Source organism: Paralichthys olivaceus, chromosome 4 (genome assembly GCF_024713975.1).
Source record: "Paralichthys olivaceus isolate ysfri-2021 chromosome 4, ASM2471397v2, whole genome shotgun sequence".
Lineage (NCBI taxonomy): Eukaryota > Metazoa > Chordata > Actinopteri > Pleuronectiformes > Paralichthyidae > Paralichthys > Paralichthys olivaceus.
The window spans coordinates 3,216,761-3,233,705 of record NC_091096.1 but is presented as its reverse complement, the minus strand read 5'-3'; the positions used below and the strand labels follow the sequence as shown (position 1 = coordinate 3,233,705).

The window sequence follows — 16,945 nt, the reverse complement described above, 5'->3', positions numbered from 1 at the left end:
TCTTAACTCTCATCAACGTCGGAGAGAGTTTCGATAATTGGTTCCGGACATTTGTCTTTTATATATATGAGGCAGGAGGTTGTTCACGTCACAGCAAAATGAAAATGTCCGGAACATTCAGGTGGAGAAGGGCGGAGGCTGGACGGAGCGGCAGGAGGCAGGAGAGGACGCTTGTTGTGTCTTCTTCCTCGGCTCCTCTTTTTAATCCTCAAACATCTGGAAGCTTCTAAGTTTGTGTCCGTCACATGTTAGAAACATAGAATTACACTATTTTACATATTTCTTTATATTTTAGGATTTGCGGAGATTAAATCTGGAAACACCACATCTTCTCTCAAACTACAGAGACAGCTGGTATCTTTCACCAGATGTTAGATTCAATGTGCTCACTAACAGCTAAACGTGCGGCTTCACTGGAGACGTTTACTGTCAGGATATTTAAATAAAACTTCATCTAAACTTCATCTATACAAGATCGTCCGTGCTGTGACTACCACAAGACGTTACATCAGCGTGAGGAGGAAAATAGATCCACCTCGACCGATGATTCACAACATATGATGAGAATATAGTGACCCGTTGTGTAAGGCGCTGATGTTGGTGAGTCATTGGCAATTTATTACCGAAGCTCCGTCTCTTATTCATTGACTTTCTAGCTGATGACCTCGCACTCGGAATGGATGCAGGAGAGAGAGCGAGAGAAAAGGTGTCAGGGTCAGTGCGTGTGTGTGTGTGTGTGTGTGTGTGGGTGTGTATTTGCCGTTGAGAAGCTTGTGGTGTTTTTCAGAAGCTGCATGCTTGCACACACACAAACAGAGATCACTCGAGACACACGCACACGTTTCTCTTGTATCTGTGAAATACAGATGTACTGGATATGAACAGTGGCCAAGACTCATTAAAACAAACTGAAGGAACTACTTTGGATCATTCGTCACACACCTCCAGAAAATATAATCAATATTTTACAAATCGTCTCTGCTTCTTGGTCATTGACGACCACAACAGCATTAAAATGTCTCATTCAGTGAAACTGATTAATCCCTTTTTATTTTTTTATTTATTTAGTTTGGATGAAGTGAATCTGGGAAAAAGAGGTTTGTTTGATTTCTGACTAAAGAAAGTTTGTCAAAGAGTCTCTGAGGCACAGATTTGATGTTGTCGGTCTGATATTACAGCAGAGATTAAAAACCTCAACGACAGAAATATACACAAATATAAAGACAAGAACGGAGACAAGAACACGTCCACAGCTTGCTGCTCAAGTTCAGTGTTTCTCCACGTTTTACCGCAGGAGTTATTCCCATTTCTCAGAGATTTTATTCATTTATCTTGATGAAAAAAAAAACCCAGACATGGTTAAGGTACTGAAATTTTTCATTTTGGTGCAGATTCAAATAAAAATCCAGATGTGGTGAATTTAAATGTGGTTTCATAAGGAGACTGTTGGGACTTGGCTGAGATATGAGCTCGACTGAGTGACACTAGTTTTTTTTACTTGCTTCATGAGAACACTTGACGTTATATAAGATTTTGCTTTATCACCTCATTAAGGAAAAAGAAGCGCTTGTATGAAAATGAGGGAAACACTGAATTTGCACTGAGATGAAATGAAGATTGGATTTTGCTTCTGAAAGCTCGCTCGGTAGAATTAAGAATTAAAAACGTCTCTGTGGCGAAGGGACACATCTGGGTCTGTCACACAATGTTTACTGTTCCCAGGGTTTACAAAGCACATCCCACCATTTTGGCAGAACAGATCAGAAACCGAAATTGTCTTTTTTAGTGTCTCCTGTTTTAAAGAGATGATCTTCTGAAATTCTCAGCTCTTGTTATTGTGGCTGAAAAGACTTTGGGTGAAAATCACTTTTAAGAGTCTGAATCCTCCAACATGGCGGCATGTTACTGAAATTATTCTTATTATTTTGCATTTATCAATATAATTTGCACGCAGACAAAATGTAAATTGCATATTGGCCGACGTCGGTTCACGGATATAAATGTTAGATTTGTGATAATGGTGAAATATAAGAATTCTGTCCAGTAAACACTCACCAGAGAAGTTTCGAGAAACCAGCATGGTGGTAAGAATGGCCCCCTGCGGAGAAAAAAAACCAAGAAGAGAAGTTCAATTTCAAACATTTAAACTGGTGACATAATAGTTCTATACACATTGATTGTGAGAATCTTGAACACTATCAGCAGAAAATCAAAAAGGAACAGGAACAGAACGCAGTAGAGCGAATACATCGGAGGCTCCAAAATACACACAGGTACACACAGATACACACAGATACACACAGATACACACAGATACACACACATATCAGTAGTATAAATATGCCTGATCAAGATCCAGGATTTATTTCCTGGGAAATCAGAGAACCAACGACGCTGTTTGACCGACAGACGATCTCTGAAATGGATCACCAGTCAAGAACCCACAAATTGAAAACACTTGAGACGGCACAAAGTTTCCTCTCCCAAGCTGCACATGTAAACTACTGAGACCTGTTTACTTCTCCATATATTTAATATTGATGCATCAATAACTGGGGCCAGACAGGCAGAGAGGAAAATGTTTTCATTAAAAATGTATTATGACTGCAAACGTGCGACGCTTGGAGCACAAAACTCAGCTCGGAGAGAAAAGAGACAGACAGAGGAAGAAACGAGTGAAGCAGCTCATCTTGAGATAATTTAAAACCGGAGCTGATAGGTTTTTTTTATTGGGCTATAAAGTTGCACTGGCTTGAAAATAGACCAGAACTGTGGAGGCTGATAATTTCCTTATTATCTAATTAGCTGATCTCACCGCACCATAACCACAGACGAGTAGAGCTGAGATGAAAAACAGCAACAAACATGAGGGAAATTTGTCGGTTTGGAACGTTTTCACTTTTATTTCTCAGCTGCGGAAATGAGGAAAAAAGAAAATCAGTACAAATCTTCACAGGAGTAGAGACGTCAGTCTGGACGTTCAATTTCGTTTCAGTTGCGTCATTCAAAGTGATTTTTATCTTTCTCTCATTGTGTTCTGTCTGTTTGTGATATTATACGATTTGTCTGTCCTTTACTCTGTTTATGTTTAGGACAGATTACCCTGAAACCTGATGGAAGGACGGGACATGGACCGAGAGAGAAGCCATTCGAATTTTAGGGATCTGGAGAAAAAGGTGCATCCGTGAATCTTTAACATCGTGAGAGTGGTTTTTTTTTTACATTTTCTTCATTTTCTTAGAGAAACAATCATGGATCTTCATTCTTCTCTTAAATCTTTTTACCCTTTTATATTCATTTTCAAGTAGGTAGCAAAAGCTAATTAGATAAATATATACGTGAATAAATAAATAAGAAAAAAAGACGAATATCAACAAATATCTGTCCATTGAAAAAACGTATTTTCTGATAGTTGCTGTTGTAACTAGAATTGTAGGAGAGTTAAATGTAGCAGCACACTAATACGTCATTATGGGTTATTTCTGGTTATGTATCTATTCTACTGTATGATTTCTGGTGTATATCCTCATAATATTGTATTTGTTGTAAATATAAACTGACGCACACTCGTACGTGTTTGTTTACTGATTTTATTAGCATTTCTTGTTGTTTACTGTGTAATTAAATGTCTCACGTCACCAGCGCTCGTGTCCTTTAGCGACAGAGACAACTGGTTGGTGCTTGTTGGTTGAACGCTCCAACGCTCGCCTGCAGCCACCTGTGTTTCTGCTTCCAGTTTGCCATGTGCTGGTATTCGAGCCATGCCAGGACCGGCCAAAAGCAGCAGGGTAACAGCCACATGCTCAAATAGCTAAGCTGTTGTATCAGTGTCAGCAATAAATCAGTGTCGGGAGGAAACAACGCATGTAGGAAATGTGGGAGCCAGTAAAGAAAAGCACTAATTCATGTGTCATCTCCGTTTCACACGTTTTAAAGCTGAACTTTGATCCGATTACAGATTTACACGTCAAGTATTATTAGACAAAATGAGGGATTGATGCTTCGAGCAGAATACAGTTGAGGGTTGATTTATCTCTTGGTCGAGCAGAGGAGGAAAATACAGAAGAGGGCAAGTTTACAAACTGACCTTGAGTTTCCTCCTGGCATTGAATTTCTTCAGGCACTCCACAGTCTCCTGTCTGTGCATCATGGACGCCACTGTGGATCGTTGCTGGGAGGAGGAAGAAGGAAAGGTGGAGCAGGAGAAGGATGGAGAGGGCACAGAGAGAGGTTTAGGAACAGGTGGTTTTTTGCAAAATCAGATGCTTTTAGGTGGGCAGCACTGTGAGATGTGTGATCATATCTGTCTTGGGCGGGGGGGGACACTTACGCAGACCCATGGGTGCTTGAGGGCCTCCTGAGCTGTGATCCTCTTGGCCGGGTTGATAGTGAGCATCTGGTTGATCAGGTTTTTGGCCTCTGGGGTGACCGTGTCCCACTCCGGAGAAGGAAACTGAAGAGACACATAGAACCACAGCATCATCTTCAAATTCTAATCCCATCATGTCTTTTTGTGTTCAGGCGAAAATGACCGATATCTGTGCGCTGTGAGCTCAGAATCACAGCTGGAGACACATTTGAAACGTGAAAGAAGGTGAGACGTCCTCTCTAGCCCCCCCTGAAATATGTGGTGACTTGAGTTATGTCACCGTTACCAAACAGGAACAAGACCAGTGGGAGGAGAGGAGAAGAAACGAGAGGAGGAGACTCACATCGTAAGCTCCAGCCTTGATCTGCTGGTACAGCTTGTGCTGGTCCTCATCCCAGAAAGGAGGGTAACCCACCAGCAGGATATAGAGGATCACCCCTGAGACACACACACACACACACACACACACATATGGTTGACAAATGTAGGAAAAGCCATCCAGCACTGTGCGTGAATCTGTGTGTGTCGCTCACCGCAGGCCCAGATGTCCACAGGTTTACCATATGCCTCCTTCCTCAGTACCTCAGGGGAGAGGTAACCCGGTGTGCCAGCGAATCCTGCAGCAAAATCACACACACACACATGATTGACAAGCTGGAGGCAGCAGATTGTGTTGATTGTTCATCGACGAACAAGTATAAACTGTCCATCACTGGCTGTCATCCACAAGGAGTCATAAAAACAACATTTAACATGAACACATGAACTCCAGAGATTCTCCGCACTCCCTCTGGAGAAGGTGCATGTTTGAACGTAAGTGTCCAGTGTGGGAACATCCTGGATTATTCTCCACCTGGCCTCCGGGTATAAAGTCTGGAGGAACGCTGGAGAATCTGACGCGAGGACACAGCAACCTCATTGTTTCACTGCATTCCTGTCATCATTACTGACGCCCCTCATAGCTTCAGGTAAAGGTGGCAGTCATCCTCTCCTGTATCCAGTGTACCTACCGAACCAGGCCTGCTGATCCCCCTGCACCTCGATGGCCAGGCCGAAGTCGGCCAGCTTCACGGCAGCGTTCTTACATTTGCTCGCCAGGAGCAGGTTCTCTGGCTGAAGAGGGGAAGAGGAGAGAAATAAGGTTTTGCAGACATTTTGAAATGAAGGATGGACACATTCACTGTGCTAGTGAGGGAGGAGGTGGGAGAAGAGAGCTTACGCATGCACATCTGCAAGAAAATGGAATTCATACTTAAAGACAATGTATTCAGCACATACACAAGTAAACACACGCACACGCAGGAGCTACGCAACAAACGTTAGTCCACATTTCAGCAGAGTGTTATAGAGTCAGTCAGTCTGTGGAGCTCTTTCCCTCTCGCCCCCTGCGCTGTGGTCTACAGGCTCCATCTCTGTGGCCCAGATAGAGCTACAGCCTCATTATTCTCTGTCAGAGGACGACTCTAATAATGGCTTGTTATCCCCACTGGTCCCTGCTCTCTCTATCTCTCTCTCTGCCTCACTGTTTCATGGCCTCTGTTAAAGCAGCAAACTAAGCTGCTATGCAAAAATCTAATATATTCTAAGAAAAACATTTTCATATTGATAATAGTTGATATTGATGTCTGTTATTAATGTCTAAACTTAAAGTGACTATGTGAACCTGACAGAAATCGGTCTTTAGTAACTGATGATCACTGAAAGCTTCTGCTGACTGGACAGAAACTCTCTGTGGAGTTACTCACGAGATCTGTTCTCCTGTCTCACTCACATGATCTCTTCACTGTCACTCACACACTTTTCCTTTTCTTCCAAACAGAAACCGTACTGAAGCTGTTTCCTGAAATGCAGCAGAGCAAAACAAGTGCGAATGCACAGCACGGAGAGAATGAGCGCGTTATATTTAGGCTGCATTTCTGTCACTGCCTCGTCTGCACTGCAGCAGCGTGTTTTTCATCCCCTGCCTTCCTCCCTCTGCTCTCTCCCCTCAGCTAATTTGTTCGGAGGCAACAGAACACTGTGTATTTAAAGTTTGGATACTTAAAAGTCAGCTTTCGCAGCCTTTGAGTCTAAAGGAGAAGGAAAAGAGAAAGAGGGAGGATGTGCAGCTGTAATCCTGAGACGCCGTGCCTCCCTCGTGTCATCACATTCTCAGCTCCACCACTTGGTTAGGCTTCACTCTTTTGTGAACGGCAGAGTTGGAACTTGCCAACGCTGCAGCAGTGAGATAATCTGTGAAAACGTGGGTGGAAATTCAGATGACAATGAGCGCTTCCATCAAAGAGGAGCACAACCGCTACGCAAAACATCCAGGGCGCAGGTTCAGACCTTACAACAGTGATCGTCCTTCTTTTTTTTGTTTTGTTTACATATGGTCAACGCTCCGTCCTTCATCTCCTCAGCACACTGAGGACGTGAAGACTCAGCTGAGGACGCTGGTGACGGCTGTGGCCGAGAGGCAGAGAGAGGGATATGTTTAAAGGGAGAGAGCAGGTCATGAGTGGGTGTTTCTAATGGAAGGATTCCCAGTTTTCTCTCTCTCTTTCTAGTCCTCTGACTTGATCTGGAGCGACAGCAGTGTTCCGCACTTATTCCTAATGAGAGCGGCAGAGATGTAAACAGAAACTGTCTTATTCAACGCTGACATAAATGGAACTTATCGGTTTGCATGTAATAGATTTAAGTCATATTATTATCTAAAGCTGCATTTTTGAATTATATAGGATTTCATTCTTTATACATTTTAAGGAGTTTGTTCCCTGCATTGTGGGTCAGGGACGAACCCAGGACATTTTGGTGCTGATTCATTTATGGATCTGATTTTTTAAAATTAGACATATTCAGGAGACTGGTTTCTATAAATGTGTGAACGTTGGTGCAGCTCGGTTGAATTTAATTGGGGGATGTCTGCGCTCTACTGAGTGAGATTCTAGTGTACACCTGAATTTTTCTTTTGCAAAATCCTTATTTAACATGTTGTCATGTTGGAAACGTAGTTTTTAAATAGTCAACAAAGATTCAACACTTTTTCTGAAAATCTATGACCTGTATTCGAGTCAGAAAGTCTTTCAGATTTACAAACAACACACTTTTCATTTCTGATATTCCAATAAACTAACTGGCACCTGCTGTATATTCTGTACAGTACAGGGCTATATGGTGTTACCATTTTTTTGGCACACATATAAATCTGTTCGCTGTGTTGTCATCTCATCTGCCATAACCCAGTTCCTAATTTTAAGGGATCTTGTCACCCAGGCTGTCCTCAGTCATCACACTATGACCTATTGCATGAAATGCTCCACGATGCCTGGGTGTGAAACCAGATAGGCGTGTCGGCTAAATAAAGAAATAGCCACAACAGTTCTGATAAACACAACACGTCTTTGCTGGAATGCCGGGACTGACATTTGCATAGAAGACGTGCACCGCTGAAGATGCAACAAACAGGCATGCACATAAAAAAATAAAAAACTAAAGAGATAAGACAGAAGAAAGGACTGGAAACACGCAGCTCAAACAGTTTCTGTGGTTTGAAAGAGACGTTTCCACAAACATCATGAACCATGTGACACACGTGCTGTGCAGAAGTCCAGTAACGTCATGTATTAAGCAATGCCACAGTTCAAAGAAACCAGTTCAAATTTAGCGACTGGTTCTCAGTTTCCAACCTTGAAAAATACCTAATGTTACCAACCGGCCAATATAAACAGTTGTCACAACATCATGTGCTAATTGACGGCTGTTTACAGAAAATGAGGCGTCACGTTTGAAGCACTGAGGCTCATTAAATGATCTGTAGAGGCCGTGAAAACACTCTGTTAATCAATAGCCTCATTTCACAGTCTCTCTCTCTCTGACTAGTAAATGAACCAGAGGTCAGATTAAGTGTCCTCCAGGGGCCACCTTAAATAGATTCATTGACAAGGAACTAAAAGGGTCGTCAGTACGATGACGACAACCTGCTGCAAAAAAAGTTGCAATGCTGAGGTTCTAGTCCAGAACCAGACAGGAGGTGCATGTGTGAAATCCCCTCAGACTGAAGGAGGTGGTGTTTACACCTTAAGGAAAAGAAGGTGGGGACTGAGCAGAGCCAGAGAAAGGTCAGAGGAGGTATTTGACTAGTTATGAGAGGAGCTTTGGCCCCATTCTTATTGTACAACCAACTATTGTGTTGACCTCAACTGTGTTATACAGAATCTGTATTTTGAAGGAGACGTATTCTGCTCATATTCAGGTTTTAATTTGGTTTACATGCTCAAATATCGAGAAACTACATCATTGTCCTGAAACTGTCCATCGCTGCAGCTCCTCTCTTCAGCCTCTGTCTGAAACACCTGGTTTCAGCTCCTGTCTCTTTAAGGCCCCCTCCTATCAGGGCCTCTCTGCTGTGATTGGTCAGCTGCTTCCAGGGTGTTTAGAAAATGTCGGCCTCTGCTCTCGCTTTACCTGGATATCAGCCGTCAGCTGCTAGGTGTGCATTATGCTAACGATATAGTTTCAGCCTCGACATTAGTGTTTTCTCTGGGGGAGGAGCTCCCTTTACCGCTGACTTTGTTTGTTTTTTAACTTTTTAGCTTTAACCTCGATAACAGTAGAGGAAAGAAACACTGAAAAAGCATAATATGTCTCCTTGAATCAGAATTCGAAGCCGTCCCTCATTCCTCCGGCTTTGAAAGGGACAATAAGTCCAACAACGTTACAGACAAGTTCTCGTTAACTTAACAGACACGCACACAGACCACACAAATAACACACCCACAAAACCCCCTGACACAAATCCATAAACACCCCCCCCCCCCCGCCCCCCCCCCCACCCTCCCATCACTCACCTTCAGGTCCCGGTGCACCACGCCCATTTGATGGCAGTGAAGCACCGCCTCCAGGATCTGCTGGATGCAATGACTGCATGCAAACACCAAGGGGAGGGGGGGGAGGCGAGGGGGGCGCATGTTAGTCAGAGCAGTGTTACGATCCCGTGCACAGGCCAGGGGGGGTGGGGGAGGGGGAGGGAGGTGGGAGGAGGTATGACGTGTAAAACAGGGTTCAAAAGGCTCCACTGTCACTTCGCCTTTTATGGCCTTCAGCTACGCAGCGACCCCCCCCCGCCCCCGGGATCATGAGGAAGAATCAGGTTTCACTTAAATAGCTTCAAATTAATTAGTGACTTATTATCTAGTTTCTATAGACCTCACAATCATAGACGGTAGATAAAGATGGTGGACATGACGGCTCCCTAAAGCTGCGTTCAGACTTGAACTCCGCATAATCTCCTGAAATCATCCGGAGGGGCTGTGACTACGTAAATGTCTGAGGCAGTTGTCGCTCTGGATAATTTCCCAGTGAAAGCGAAGATTCTCTGCGAGTGGACGCGTTTGTTGGATGTTTGTAACAAACGACAGAGACGCACAGACGCAAAACTGAAAAAAAAAAAAAGACCACAAATATGTAAAGAAGAGGTACAACAACCCAAACACGTAGAAGATGCCGATGACGACAATGAGATTTGAGAGGTTTTGGTGATACAAGCCCACGCTGGTGTTGCTGTAAACAAAAACATGGGATCTCTGCAGCGGAATCGATATTAGTTCCTGCCTCCTGCATAAAAGTGAAGCCAAAGCCTCTCTTTCTCCCCCTGGTGGATGTCTATAATACTGTGTTGATATATCTGTGCTCTTCCTGATTTTCAGCGTTGGCTGTAGCTGGAGTCAGACAGAAGATTCCTTTGAGTCACCAAGAGATATACTTTATGTTTTTCACACTATATCTTCTCTGTTCTCATCCGAGGACGTACATCCTGTTCATTTAGCTGCAGGTGGTTCTGGATACACCACACCCCTCCGTGTTTCAGCCAGCAGAAGAAATGTGAGAAGGTGGTAGAGACGAGGGAGAGGACATTGATGAAGGAGGTGAGGGACGGACTGAGTCATTGTTCAATCAAAGCTGTTTGTGGGATCAATGTCGTGTCTGCTCCCTCTGCAGGAACGAGCTGTCATTCATCCATCCTCATGTCAGTGAGCCTCCTAACGTGTGTGTGTGTGTGTGTGACAGAGGTGTGAGTATAAGTATATCTGTGCATGAGAAGTATATCTGTGCATGAGAAGATATACTTATATCTTATATACTTATACATATATATATATATATATATATATATATATATATATATATATATATACATATATATATATATACATATATACATACAGGTTGAGTGTGTTAAAAAATAAATCCACCCCCTTACTGACTGTTCAGTCAGATGAAATCTAATTAAGACCTGACGGTGATTGTTTTTATTTCTTGCTTTAACCTGATGATCGCTGCACTAATAGGGAAAATTACAACTTTCCAGAGCAGTAAAAATATTAATTGCATTGCAAACTGCGGTCTGGTGCTGTAATAAAAAAAAAATTAAAAATTGATGCAAAATTTGTAAACTGGATTTTATTACATCACCAGAAAGCAGCACGGTGCATATTTTAAATACAAGATTTTGCATAATGGAGAAAGACTCTTTCTCTCTAACCAAATAAAGCTTACGCATATTTTCAGCGACATTGTTTAAAAAAAGAAAAATGTATTAATTACATGGTCGTCTTGATTACACTTGCAGCCAATAGAAACCATACAGTCTTTTTTATATAAATGAATCAGTCAATTCAGTTCCAACCTAATTAATTTATCATAAAACACAAGGTGGACCTGGACAGGCAGCAGAAAATGGAATTTAATTTAAGGTAAGTGGACTGAAACAAACATACTGGGCCAGGTTTTGTTCAAACTTAGAAGATTCAGATCAGGTACTGAGCTGCCAATAGGGGGCAGATTGAATCTAACAAGTGTGTGGCCCGTCTGCGAAATATCATAACATGAGAGAAAGGAAGAGGGAGGGAGAGACGAGCGCAGGAGTAAGACGGACTCATGGTATGAGCTGTAAAGTTCAGGGCTGTAAATCAGAATCCTGTCTTCTTTCTAAAGGTCTCCTGATGAATAAATACTACAGGTCACATCTACAGCCCAGAAACCGAGAGCCGTGAATTGAGAGATTGAAACACAGCGTGAGCATGTGTCTGAAAATGTGCGGTCGAGGCTAAAACAACTTGTGTCTATAAAATGTTGTGGGTGTGCATGCAGCTCAGTGTGTGTGTGTGTGTGTGTGTGTGTGTGTGTGTGTGTGTGTGTGTGTGTGTGTGTGTGTGTGTGTGTAGCTGCTTTTAGAAGCAAACTAGAAGATCATCACATCTCTTCAGGTTCTGCTTTATAAAGACGTACTCTTGAAAATACAGGATCAATACAATAAAATGAAATGATTCAAAGCCTGAGACGAAGGAGGAGCAGGGAGGGAGGAAAAAAAATCAATAACACACATTCACACAGTAAATATATCAGTTTCTTTTTAAATTAGCCTGGTGGGAGAAATTGATGGTTGTACATGCAAGTGTAAACACTGGATATTTATCACACCAGCAGAACGTTGTGTTCTTAGTGGGGGGTGACTGTGTGTGTGTGTGTGTACAAGGCTCATTCGTCAGTTGATCTGATTGTCAGCCAGTGCAACAGGAGCGTTTGTCATGTAGTTGTTTGCAAAACGAGCGAAAAGAGGACGAGTGGGAGGTCGGATGGAGTAAGGAGGGTGGGGGGAAGGGGGAGGCCGGCCAGGGCTCCTCCAATTAACATTAAAATACCGTACAATAGAAAAACAAAGCAGAAAGGAAACATAAGAGCATTCAAGAGACAAGTCGGACAAGGCGGACCAACAACTGACAGGAAGGACACGAACAGACGAGACGGAGGAGGAAGGAAAGAAAGGAAGGAAGGAAGAAAGGAAGGCAGAGAGGAAAGGGACGGAGGAAGGAAAGGAAGCAGGCAAAGGTCTTGGGGGAAGGGAGAAGTGAGGGATGCAGGAGCTCCTCTACACATACTAACCTTCAAGTCCCTGTGCACTATGTCATGTTGGTGAATGTGATGGACACTGTCTAGAATCTGATGGATACAGTGACTGTGAAGACAAAACAGAGAGAGGAGGGGTGGAGGGTGGAGATGGAAGGGAGGGGGGTGGAGGGGAGGAGACAGGATGCCAGGTGAATAGGAGTGACAAGCCAGGCCAACGTCAGGTGAACAAGACAAAAATTCAAGATGGCGGGTTGGATTAGAGGAGGTCATCAGACAGAGAGTAGAGGAGAAAGGAGGAGGAGGAGGAGGAGAAGGAGGAAGAGGAGAGGATGGATTATAGGTGGAAGAAGAGAAAGAGGAGGAAGAGGGAGATTGATGCAGATCGAGATGTCAAGGCGAGTGATGGGACGGTGAATGTAGGTGGAGGAGACAAAAACGTTTTGTTTTGGTTTTTGCTTTTTTTACAAGACAGAGGAGAGCAGCCAGAGCAGAACAATCTGCCAGACCCCCGAAAAACATCACAACAACACAGAGAGCAGGAGAGGAAGAGGAGGAGGACGAGAAGAGGAGTAGAGAGGAGACAAAGACAAGAGCAAGAGGAGAGGATGAGAGAGAGGAGAGGAGAGGAGGATGAGAGAGAGGAGATGAAAGAGCAAAGAGCGATAAGACGACATCAAAGAGAAGAAACACTTGTGTACGGGATGAGACTGAATCATAAAAGATGGTGGGCTGATGCTATTTTTCCATCACCGACACATCAGTGTGTTCACTATAAAGAGACACACTGTGTTTGCTCTGTGTGTGTGTGTGTGTGTGTGTGTGTGTGTGTGTACATTGGTGCAATGAGCAGGTATAATGTGCGGAATATGTGACTAATGGCTCAAGGAGACCTGCAGCTTCCTCACCCACACAGCGTCTAGTGAGTGGGAGGACTGAGAGAGAGAATGAGAGAGATATAAATATATGAACACACTCGCTCATGAACATGTAGAAAATGATTACACTACACACTATTACTGACGGCTGTGTGTGTGTGTGTGTGTGTGTGTGTGAGAGTGATGCATGATGGAGAACGTGCTGAATGTGTGTGTATGTAGAACTGTGTTTGTGATCTGGTGCTTTGAGATCTTCAAATTGCTTTTTTAACAGTTTCCTATCGACTGCCTTTAATTTCTTTTAACTTGTAAAGCACCTTGTAACTTTTTAAAAAGGTTCTGTATCAATAAAGTTTATTATTATTATTCCAGTAACGTCATTTATTGTGTTGATGAGATTCACGCCCACTTCTTTTTTGTGTGTTCACCTCTTTCTCTCTCTCTCTCTCTCTCTATCTAAAAGCATCATGTCACTCCACGGGACTCGTCTGTTTTTTGGACTCCTGGAGGGGGAGGGGCAATGGATGAAGAAGAAGAAGTGACTTGCTCAGCACTTTGAACTACAACGTCCCACTGTTCTCTGCAGGCCAGTGAAGTGATAGTGGGCGGAAAATGAAATCCAGAGCCAGTGTCAGTGTCAGTGTCAAGAGAGGGCAGCGTCTCTTCCTCTGCTGTGTCTGTGCATGCTCTCAATACTAAAGCTCAGGTTTTTTTAACCAAAGAGGATCAGAGTCTAGTTTCCTGCAATGGTGTCGGTGATGAGTAACAACTGAAGCGAATGTGAGGATCAAAAAAGACTGAAAACACATGAAGGTGCACTGGCTGACGACTGCTAGAAGACTTTTCCACGACTCGTTCACTTGGTGACAGAGACATTTTATTGATGCTAGAGGATTTAAACAAATAAGATAAAACATGTTTCTTGGTTTCGGTTAAACTTACATCAAACTGTAAACCATAATCTGAGCAGACTCAGACGATAAGGAGACAGAGCCTCTTCTGCATATAAAAGATTCTATTACCAACCCTTCCTTTAAATCTACAGCAATATTAACAGTATCTTTGACGTCCACACACATTAACGATGGGCTGACGGACGTATAAAACACAGGACTGGTCAATCTGTGATATCTTCTGCAGGATTTAAAAGCCATAGGTGTCAATTTTCCATAAAATAAAGACTCTGATGGTTTTATGAGGGGTTAGTGAAAGGTTTGTGAATATTAAGATCGTACTTGCCAACGTGTTAAATGATAAAATAACTTAATAACTCAACTGTGTCATGTTTCTGCGACTTTATTGAACCTGTCTGCTCCTAAAGTCAGGATTCATTCCTGGAATCTGCTCCTCATAATAGCCTCCATCCACTCGCACACCAGGAAAAACTCTGGTGGATTGTGACAGAGGGCGACGAGGTGAGATGCAGCGCAGTGATCTGTGCCTTAATGTGTGTGTGTGTGTGTGTGTGTGTGTGAGGGAGAGAGACTAATTACTGTGGCTAATTAAAGTCCCAATTCCTGCTGGTCTCCAAGGGAGTGAGGGGGGTGGGGGGTGGGGTGGCCTGAATGACTGACATTCAGAAGTGAGGGATAAGGCATGTGTGTGTGTGTATGTGTGTGTGTGGGCGGGATAGGCAGCAATCACCAGGAGGCTTCGATAGGCAGTTATTAGTACTGCAGCATACGGTCGGTGTCAGCCACACACACACACACGTTATCATCGTTCATGTCTAAGCTCAGCTTTTACTATTACTGTAATGTAAATGTATTGGCACTCAGTAGAGCACATACCTGCTCACTCAAGTCGTCATAGAGATCAGTCTCTAAATGTCCCTAATATCTTGTTCATCCATGTAAACAAACAAAAAACACCTCGAAATGTTAAATAAAGTGATTCCTGATTCAGACCAGCACCAAATAATCTAATGGGTTCTTTCCTGACCTGAATATATCCTCACCACTGAAACTCAAACTGCTCCACACAAAGATACCAGAGGTGAACAAGTCCTGAAGCTTTAAACCAGCAGTGAGCTGGATACAGTTAGTGATCCCTGAGAAATCCAAATCAGAAGCTCCTCAGCATCAAGTGAAAACTTTATCATCCTGCATGTGAAAAAGATGTGTTGCAGTGTTGCAGGTCCCCCCCGAGCTGCAGCAGCAGGAAGATCCAGGACTCGTGAAGATTAACGGCAGAGCTTTAATATTAAAACCGTCACGTTTAAACTGCTCACGGAGAAAATAAGACGGATGAGCTCTCACCTCATTTTATCCCACGTGTCAGCCTCAAGTTTACCAGAAAACACAGTGTGGCAATCACAAAATCTATATGGAGAAATTATCGTCGTGAAAACGATGAATCTTGTATCTGAGTAATGGAACTTGTCATATTTTTATTTCTATTATAAAATCCATTGTTTAAATTGATTGTGTTGGTTGGTTTCGTATGAACTCAGATGGCTACAGATTCAGACGACAACATTATATGGAACATTATATGTGGATATATAAAAGTAAATGTGTGGATATATAAAAGTAAAGACTCTTTGGAAAATGTTTTGCAACATGTGCATTTAATAAGAGCGGCACTAATAACTTCTCAAAGAGGGAAAGCCACATGTGGAAGGCTACATTTGTTCTTTTGATTTTAAAACAGCCACACTGAAGTGAATTTCTCAGGATTCTTCTAGTTCCACTATTCTTTGCAGCTGAATGGACGAACACCCACATCCAACTGACTAGTATCGCTCTCACTCTTCTCTCGAGTCTCTTGTCTGTCCAACCCTCACTACTCCGTTTCCTCTTCCGCCAAAATGAGCTGTGTGTGCGCATGAGTCAGCACGAGAGGTGGGAGTGAGGTCTGAAACAACACGGGAGGTGGTGGCGGTGGTGGAACAGACAGGACAGAAGAGAGGAAAAGAAAATGAAAGAGAGAAGTTCTGCTTGTTTTTTTTTAACCCTCCTGCTGTTTGAGTAAAGGGGAGCCTGGCTGGATCACCTGCACCAGCCAAGATAATTGGATCATTTAGAAGACACATACTTAAGGTTTGACCCACAACAGTTTGTTGGTGCCATAAAAAACATAAATAATGCAAAGATGCTGCCGTCATCACTGTCGCATGCTGGGGTTCAGAGTTTCCAGCGTCCTGATCTAATCATTGTTTCTGAAACTATGTTCTTCTCTGGAAATGAAGGGGGATTCCTGTATTTTTCTGCCTGGGCTCTACAGTTAGAATTGTGGGTGTGTAAAAGAACGGTGCTTTTGTAACCGGGACAGTAGATCATCTATGTCAGCAGTCACAACAGGGCAATGTAATCTGATGGGGCAACTCAATATCTGGTACTTTCCACCAATGAAAGGCTCAAATTGTTGGAGTGAGGCAACATTACACATGTTCTGCTCAACAGGAAGTCTCGCTCTCAAGTCTCATGAGACTTGGGTTGTTGCAGGAAGACAGAGAAACAAGAGTGAGAGAAAGAGTTGAAGAGTTTGGATTTTGCAGAGAGAATCTATGTTTTTCTGATGTGGACCATGTACGGACTTCAATGGCCGTCCCTACTTGTTTGAGCCAGAGTCTTCTGACGGAGAGATCTTACAGATTGGAGGAGGGTTTGGACAACAAGCTGCTGTATGGGTGTGAAGCTCTGGAACCTGAACGTGTTCCTGTGGGAGATGTGACGCCCACAGAGGAAGAAAGTCACATCTAGAGTCTTCACAACGCTTCATCATCAGCTTTTACTGATTTGGGTTTTTATATTTGAAAACAACATTCACCGACTTCACACATGTGAAAAGCTGATTTATAACAATC

At 43.1% G+C, this 16,945-nt stretch overlaps 1 protein-coding gene across 43 annotated transcripts in view; it reads right to left on the bottom strand.

Annotated features, from left to right (window-relative positions):
- The window catches only part of camk2b1 (calcium/calmodulin-dependent protein kinase (CaM kinase) II beta 1), a 56,018-nt gene that overhangs the window by 28,821 nt on the left and 10,252 nt on the right, over window positions 1-16,945 (bottom strand). For 24 of the 43 annotated variants that reach the window (XM_069522979.1, XM_069522982.1, XM_069522988.1 and 21 more), the window contains exons 6-12: window positions 12,296-12,368; window positions 5,380-5,482; window positions 4,903-4,986; window positions 4,713-4,807; window positions 4,331-4,453; window positions 4,088-4,171; window positions 2,056-2,098 (exon numbers count right to left, since the gene is read on the bottom strand). In XM_069522979.1, the coding sequence (XP_069379080.1) occupies window positions 2,056-2,098; window positions 4,088-4,171; window positions 4,331-4,453; window positions 4,713-4,807; window positions 4,903-4,986; window positions 5,380-5,482; window positions 12,296-12,368 (605 nt within the window). Of the gene's footprint in view, window positions 1-2,055; window positions 2,099-4,087; window positions 4,172-4,330; window positions 4,454-4,712; window positions 4,808-4,902; window positions 4,987-5,379; window positions 5,483-9,201; window positions 9,275-12,295; window positions 12,369-16,945 lie in introns of all 43 variants that reach the window. The other 19 variants (XM_069522980.1, XM_069522981.1, XM_069522983.1 and 16 more) reach the window with 1 other exon arrangement.